This window comes from Trichosurus vulpecula, chromosome 4 (assembly GCF_011100635.1).
Source record: "Trichosurus vulpecula isolate mTriVul1 chromosome 4, mTriVul1.pri, whole genome shotgun sequence".
NCBI lineage: Eukaryota > Metazoa > Chordata > Mammalia > Diprotodontia > Phalangeridae > Trichosurus > Trichosurus vulpecula.
Genome location: NC_050576.1, coordinates 158,820,007 through 158,828,636, shown reverse-complemented (window position 1 = coordinate 158,828,636; position 8,630 = coordinate 158,820,007). Strand labels below are relative to the sequence as shown.

General features: G+C 41.6%; 1 protein-coding gene and 2 pseudogenes across 1 annotated transcript; all 3 read left to right on the top strand.

The window, feature by feature from the left end:
* The first annotated feature begins 230 nt into the window (after positions 1-230).
* On the top strand, positions 231-1,193 carry LOC118849051 (olfactory receptor 10K1-like). The gene has a single exon (XM_036758135.1). The coding sequence runs from the start codon at positions 231-233 to the stop codon at positions 1,191-1,193; it is 963 nt and encodes a 320-aa protein (XP_036614030.1).
* A 1,399-nt stretch (positions 1,194-2,592) lies between these two features.
* On the top strand, positions 2,593-6,723 carry LOC118846893 (annotated as a pseudogene).
* A 127-nt stretch (positions 6,724-6,850) lies between these two features.
* Positions 6,851-7,923, top strand: LOC118846892 (annotated as a pseudogene).
* The last annotated feature ends 707 nt before the right edge of the window (positions 7,924-8,630 follow it).

Below are 8,630 nucleotides of genomic sequence, written 5' to 3'. Positions count from 1 at the left end.
ATAAGGAATTAAATAGCCATAGGAATAAGGAAGGAGCTTAATGAGAAGGCAAGGAAACAAATACAGTTAAAGTTAGACAGCCAGTGAGAAAAATGCTCATCTTTAGGCTCTTTTCTAGCTTCATGAAAAGAGATATTACAGAGGGGGAAAAGAAGCTTCATATTTTGGGTTGAAGCCTCTAGACCCTGGATAGCCTGTTTTTCCTTTACTCACCCTAAGATATTTCCTCTATGGAGAAGACCAATGAGACAGCTGTGAGTGAATTTGTCTTTCTTGGCTTCTCATCCCTGGCTGGATTTCAGCGGCTACTATTTGTGTTGTTCCTTCTCCTCTACTTGTTCACACTGGGCACCAATGCTGTGATCCTGTCCACTATCCTGCTGGAGCGAGCCCTCCATACTCCTATGTATTTCTTCCTTGGAATACTGTCTTGTTTTGAGACCTGCTACACCTTTGTCATTGTGCCCAAGATGCTGGTAGATCTCCTGTCCCAGAAGAAGACCATTTCCTTTTTGGGCTGTGTTGTCCAGATGCTTACCTTCCTCTTCCTTGGCTGTTCTCACTCCTTCCTGCTAGCAGCTATGGGCTATGACCGCTATGTGGCCATCTGCAACCCCCTCCGGTACACAGTGTTGATGAGTCATGGGACATGTCTGGGACTAGTGGCTGCAGCCTGTGCCTGTGGATTTACTGTTGCTTTGATCATCACCACTCTTGTGTTTCACTTGCCCTTCCACTCCTCCAACCAGCTCCATCACTTTTTCTGTGACATCTCCCCCGTTCTTAAGCTGGCTTCCCACCATACCAGTCTCAGTCAGATGATCATCTTCATGCTTAGTGTCTTGGTCCTAGTCATTCCTCTCCTGTTAATCCTGGTCTCCTATATCCATATCATCTCTGCCATCCTAAAGATTCCCTCCACTGTGGGCAGGTACAAAGCCTTCTCCACCTGTGCTTCTCATCTTATTGTTGTCACTGTCCACTATGGCTGTGCCTCCTTTATCTATTTGAGGCCCAAGACCAACTACTCCTCAAGCCAAGATGCTCTGATATCTGTGTCCTATACCATTCTAACCCCATTATTCAATCCCATGATTTACAGTTTGAGAAACAAGGAGTTCAAAGCAGCTCTTCGGCGAGCAATGGGGCAAAACTTATGTCCTAAAATTGCAAGGACCACACTCCTTTCCTAATTCTCTTGCCAGTCCTATCAATGGAAGACCAGTCATCAAAGAAAGCAAGTTGAATTCATTGGACTGTCTCAATGAGCCATTGTTAGATGAATGAAAAGAAGATTCTCTGAGCAATAGACTCTCTCCAGATGTGAGGATGAAATCAGTTTAGAGATGAATTTTGTTCTTTAGACAAAATGAAATGAAGAAACCATAGCACTGATTTCTTAATCTCCCTCATTTAGTTTAGCATTATAGAGTCTCAGTTCCTACTCTTTTATAGCTCACACTCAATAATTTCATTGGGGCAATAGCTGGGAATTTCTGCCCATGTGGTGATGGTCCCCATATCCCTTGCTACCCTTTGCTTCCCTAGAGCCCAGGGGTCTATCCAGTATCCATAGATTTGGAGGATGTTACATGAAGAGCTGGAAGAGACACCTAGAGGTATTGTGGTCAAACTCTCTCAATTTGCAGATGAGAAAACCAAGGCCCCAGGCAGGTGAAGTAACTTACCCTAAGTCGCAAAACTGGTTAATATACAATTTAGGAATCCAATTCAGGTCTCTTGATTCCTAGTCTAGTGCTCATTCATTTATATTATGCTAACTTTCCTTATCCTACCACCTCTGGGTTCTGGGCTGTCTGGAGGAGTAAGTTCTGAGTGTGCAACCAGGACTAGGCTCAATTACCTAGTTTGTTCCAGATAAATTGGGGCCATCTTGTGGAACTGGAATTATTTTGATAATTTCCTAGTGTAGATTAGCCTTTAATGACATATTGGTAATAAATTCTCTTTCCTTCATGATGAGTACCAATACTTTACATTTGCATAAAGTTTTACATTTTAAAAAATTATTTATTTTATTTTATTGTTAATTTGTGGAATAAAATGAGCATTTCCATAACAAAGTATAATAAAATAAGACAATTACACATGAAACTGCAAATCTGTCATGTACAACTTACTATTCCTTTTAAATATGATTATAAATAAATATTAAAGTTATCACGCAAATTTCTTTTTTTCCCCTTTTTTCTCTCCCCGTCCCAGAGAGGGCTAACATTAGACACAAATATGTATATGTATATATATATATATATGTATATATATATATACACATATATATGCACACGCATACACACACATATATACATATATATGTAAAATCATCCTATACATACTTCTATTTATTATTTCTTTCTCTGGATGCAGATAGTTTCTTCCTTTCTATGTCCTTTGTAGCTAATTTGGGTATTTATGGTAGTCAAAATGTTTTCTTCACTCAAAGTTGTTCTTAAAACAATATTGCTGTTATGGTATACAATGTTCTCTTGGTTTTGCTCTTTTCGCTCTTCATTATTTCATGCAAGTCTATATTTAAAAACTGTTTTTGGCATTCTCTCTCCCTTTCCCTACATGGTAGCTTCAGCTAAAAAGAACAATAAGGGGAAGACCCTCACCTTGACAGACTTCCTTTCTGAGGATGGTGGTACTACTGTTGGTAGAAGAAGCATCTTTATGCCCAAACTCAACAGCTTGGCTCATGAAACTGATGCCCTGGAAGGAGATGTTTCTACCACTTGACATAGTAATCATGACAACAATGTACAGGGCACCTCCAATTGACCATTCCATCCTGCCCACTGCTCCATGGGCTTCTCGGGAACCCAAAATTGACCAGAGCCATCTTTTCAAGTCACCACACTATGCTGCTTTTTTAGGGAAACTGTCCCATAATTTGACAGAGGATTCAATCAAGTAGTTCTTTAGAGGACCGAGTATCAGTGCAATACATTTGCCACAGGAACCTAGCAATTGAGAAAGGTTGAAAAGTTTTAGTTATGCTGAGTTTGAGGCTTTGGACTCACTGCTTAGTGCTTTGAGCCTGAATGAAGAGTCTATAGGCAATAGAAGAATAAGAGTGGATGTTGCTGATTAAGCACAGGACAAAGACTGATGTGATTTTGGCCATGATTGGGATTGAAATCAGGTTTCTGACAGAATTGACACAGACTGGAGGGCTTGCTCTGCCACAGACAGCTTTGATGACTACCTTCCTTGAAGGGATGATGATAGCTTTGGAGACAAGTATAATAATCATTATGATTCAGACTGGTACCATGATGGTCCACAATGGGCCATAGACTGATATGGAGGCCAGGATTGATATGATGATGGGGGCAGCAGAGTATATGAGAGAGAGGCTTTGATTCTAGGATAGGCAGTTGCAGAGAGCATTTGTGGTGTGTACTGGTGAGATGATGATTACAGAGAAGGAGATGATCACTACGAAGACAGATATAACAGATGAGACAACTGGTCATGGAACTCAAGAGATGATTAAAGCCAGGATGATTTAGGCATGAAGACAGAGTTCCACGCCCCCCTCAGATCCAAACTGAATATGAAGCCCAGGAGTTCACCCAAGGATGAAGATTCATCAGCTAACCTCACAGTTTAGCTGAGCTACCTCCATCTTTGGAGGAGAAAAGCCAGTGGATACAGCTTCTAGGGAATGACTACAAAGGAAAAAGAGAAACTGCAGCATTAGCTGGAAGAACTGAAACCAGAAAGAAGCCACAGGAGAGACACCCAAGTTGGTGAAGTGGGGAAAATAAGGAATGGTCAAAGACAGGAAGTGAGTCTTCACAGACTGGAAATGCAGTTCCATATGGCAGGAACACATGAAGGAGGGAGAGTAAGAAATTGCTAGAAAATGAAACATTCAACAAAGAAGAAGACTCTCAGTGTCCAACTTCCAAGCCTTCTAAATTAGATCAGCTTCCCTTAAAGGTAATGCCTGCACCCCCACCAAAGGAAAACACTTGGGTAAAACGAAGGTCCAATCCTCCTGCTTGATCTCAGACCTCAGATTTTTCAGAGAAGCGGTGTGCCATAAATGGTGGAGTAATATCCTAGGAGTCTGAGGAAGGAGCAGATAATATTTCAAGGAAAGATAAGAATAAAGTAGATGGGGTGAGTGTGCTGAAAGGCAAAAGTGGGAGCTCCAACCATGGTTCAGTGGGCTTGAGGGAGCAAAAACCATTGGAAGGAATCTGATAGGAAAGATGGCAGAAAAGATCAAGACTCAAAACCTGCATATGAGCTAAAGAAACCTGAAAAAATCTGACCTCTAAATTCACTTCTGCAACCGTACTAAACCATTTTCCAGGATGACCTTCTGGCTCTTTCTTCTGCTTTTCAACCTTTGCCCCAGCTGTCTTCTGACATTGAAGGCACACCCCAGCCTTTCAACTTCTGCTTCTTGTATTTGGTGACTTCCTTCCTCCTCTGACCCTCTGTTTGAAAAACATCTCCTGTTATCCATGCTTATTTCTAACCAGGGCAGATCCTTACTCTACAGACTACCTTCATCTCAATTGCTTCCCTGCTTTTCAGCTCTCTTTTATATGCTGTCTTCATTAAAATACAAGATTCTTGAGGGTAGAAATTGTCTTTAGGCTTATATTTGTATTCCCTGAGTTTATCCCAGAGCTTGATACATAGTAAGTACTTGATAAATGCTTTATCTATTCCAATCTACTGAACTTTAAGGTCCATTTCAGTTCTAAATGCATAATCCCTCCATCCTCATACCAACCCTGAGGCTGAGGGTAGGTAATACTTACCCAAGGTTTACAGGGGAAGAACATTAGCTATGTGGCTTGTTCAAAGTCAGTAGTGGTAGGGATAAGGTGAGGATCCAGTCTTAAGATTTTTTTCCCACTTCAATAGTTGGTGCCTATGCATTAAGTCTCTTGGGTCTTTCCATAGACTTTTCCTTCCATTCGATTCATGGGCTACTGATATTCATGGCCCCTGCTCCCCAGGTGCTCAGGACTGAGCCCACTTATGAACAATTGGTGACTATTTTCCATAAGAAACTTGACTGTTAATTATCCCCTGTGAAACCTCTCTGTAGCAGCAGCTTCAGTGCCAGGAGATTAATAAACCCTGTCAGCAATAAAGAACCATACTCCATGTTTGGTCAGTGTAACTGCCAAGACTCTTGTCCATGACTAGTAACTGAGAAGCCTAATGGAAGGAGGAGACTGGTTACATTGAGTTTGTTTGGTGTCAAAGGCTCCAGATCTGTCTCATTTATTCTCATGAACAGAATAACATTCCTTCTGCTCTTTTCTCATCTCTTTATGTTCATGTTTTGGTTTAGATCCTGTTTACCAAAGAGACACTTCTGAATACATCACTGCCTATTTCAGAGCAGTAAAGAGAAAAATGGTGGGAAAGCTGGAATGAGAGGACCAGATGTTGGTTTGTGTTGAGGCAGCATGGTGGACAAAACTCTACTCATGGACAGTGTAAGAGAAGGACAACCTCTTTTAAATGAGGATCTGTGTCAGTGACTCTCAGGTAAGAGAAGAGATTGGTGGGCTGTGTGTGTGTGGAGATGGGGGCTGTGTTAACATTATCCCAAATGAAGCATTATTCACACAGGGATCTAATTTATTCAGTGGATATCAGTTTGTGGCCAAACCCGTTCTTTCTACTTGAGTGGATTTTTCCCTCATTTAATTAGCTAGTTTGTACCTTTAGACAACCTAAATCAATGCCCTACGTCTACTTACCTCTGCTTTGTAAATACTTAACCCACTTTTTCATTTGATTAATGGGTATATTTTAACAAGGAAATTTTATAGTTTAGGAAGAAGCAACTGAGATTTGCCTAAGAAATTTCCTAAGAGCCCGCCAAAAAGGAAGAAAAATCTTCATTATCATCTAAGGCTGCATCTACATAGTTCCAACAACCAGATCAACTCCCTCCTTCCCTCCCTTCTTCTTCTTCCTCTTCTTTCTTCCCTCCTTCTTTCCTTCATTCTTTACCATCTAAGCAGAGTTTATGGAAAATTCAGAAAGGGTGTTTGGGGAATGAGAAGTACTGGATCTGACAGTGACACCCTAAGATGTCTTAGTCTATGATCCATTTAGAGCTTGCAGTTCACAGAATGTTAGATCTAAAGATGATCCTGATATCTCATTGTCCAATTGTCCATGTTTTTCAGGGTGGTTACCCATCCTCTGCTTGAAAACCTGCAATGGCTGGGAGCTCCCTGCTCCCCAAGGTGAGTTGAAAACCTCCCTTTTACAGAAGAGGACACTAAAGCATGTAGGACATCCAAAGCATTGCTGGGACTCCTGATCTATGTGTCCAGACTCTTAACCGTAACCCTAAATGCACCATAGAGGCTGTGAATCTCTTAGGCTAATGATATCATAGCTTTTTCCTTCTTTGTATACATCTTTATGAAGAATACAGATGCTTCCCTCTTTGCCCCCATCTCCAAACCCCTAGAGGAACCTCTTATGAGAACATTTCTGAGGATGGCTATACCTGCTTGCTCTTGAATAGGTCAACGGAGTTTGGGACAATATTCCTGTTTATTTTAACTAGCCTGGTTATGAAGGTTAATAGCCCATGTAGATGCTTTGAAGATCTCCTTTACTAAACCAAACCCCTTTTTACTTTCAGGATCTGATGAAGAGAATGGCCACATTACACAAATTAACCAGTTGAATTCCAGTCTTTAGAGGAGATTTCCAGATAAAACCTTCTCATTGTCTGCCAATGACTTGGTTTTGTACTCTGCCTTGTACCATCATTAGATTTTCCTTCAGACTCTGGGGGAGGAATGCAGGAGTTAGAATCAAAACCTGGGAGCTTCTGTCACCTTTACCCATAGCCCCATGCTTCAATGCCCTTCTTGAACACCTTCCTATTCTCCTGCCTCTAGCCCTTTTCCTGAATCTTCTAAGTACTCTTTTTCTATGGAGAGGAGCAATGAGACAAATGTGAGTGAATTTGTCTTCCTTGGCTTCTCAGCCCTGGCTAGATTTCAACAGCTACTGTTTGTGGTTTTCCTTCTCCTCTACCTATTCACTCTAGGCACCAATGCTATGATCCTGTCTACCATCCTGCTGGAGCGAGCCCTCCATACTCCCATGTACTTCTTCCTTGGAATGCTGTCCTCATTTGAGACATGCTACACTTTTATCATAGTACCCAAGATGCTAGTGGACTTGCTGGCCCAGAAGAAGACTATCTCTTTTGTGGGCTGTGCTATTCAGATGCTCACCTTTCTCTTCCTTGGCTGTTCTCACTCCTTTCTGCTGGCAGCCATGGGTTATGACCGTTATGTAGCCATCTGCAATCCTCTTCGTTACACAGTGCTGATGGGCCATGGAATGTGTCTGGGACTGGTAGCTGCAGCCTGCGCCTGTGGCTTCACAGTTGCCTTGGTTACAACATCCCTTGTATTTCACCTGCCCTTCCATTCTTCCAACCAGCTCCATCACTTTTTCTGTGACATTTCCCCTGTCCTCAAGCTGGCTTCCCACCATACTCACATTAGTCAGATGGTCATCTTCATGCTGGGTGTATTTGTCCTGGTCATCCCTTTACTGTTGATTCTGGCCTCCTATATCCATATCATCTCTACCATACTAAAGATCCCCTCAAATGTGGGGAGGTACAAGGCCTTCTCTACCTGTGCCTCCCATCTCATTGTTGTCACTGTCCACTATGGTTGTGCCTCCTTCATCTATTTGAGACCTAAGACAAACTATAACTCAAGCCAAGATGCTCTGATATCTGTGTCCTATACCATTCTAACCCCATTATTCAATCCCATGATTTATAGTCTGAGAAATAAGGAGTTCAAGGCAGCTCTGTGGAGGGCAATGGGCCAGAACCTCTGTTCCAAACATTAAAGAACAGGTTCTTCTATTTGATTTCTCTCTCTGATTCTGGCTCTCTAATTGTGGTGGTGGGGGATTGGCTAATTTCAGGAAGAAAAGAGTTTAAGATTTAAAGTCAAGAGACAACTGGATTTGCACCATGCCTTGCATAACAGTTGTTTGACCATGGGAAAAACCCTTACTCTCTTTGAGCCTTGATTTACCAAATGTCCAAATCTATCCTTACATCCAAAGGACTCATATGTTGCATTTGTGAACATTCAGATGAAAATATTTTTAATACCTTATAAGGTTGTTGGAAGAATCTAAAGTGACAGGCTACATAAAGGATTTTTTTTGGTAAATGCTCAAAGGCATCTGTCATAGTATAATGGATAGAGAGCCAGTCACAGAGTCAAGAAGACTTGAGTTCACAACCTAACTCTGACGCCTGCTAGCTACGTGAGCCCAGGTTCCCCAAGAAACACTCCAAGACTGTCAGTTTTAGAGCAGGTGCTGATCTGCATTGATAGATAGGGTTTCTTATTGGGAGTACCTTAGAACAATGCAATTCACGGGTCTGATCTTACAAAAATATTCAAATGTTAGCTATCATATTTCTGATCATCAATGTCAGAAATACAATACTGACAAGGATGGCAAATCTCAAGCTTTTATTTTCTAGAAACAATTTTGCCATCTTCTCCTATTCTTTCATTGTTCACTCTGGGCTCCCCTGGAGTTTTTTCTCAGCACAGGGG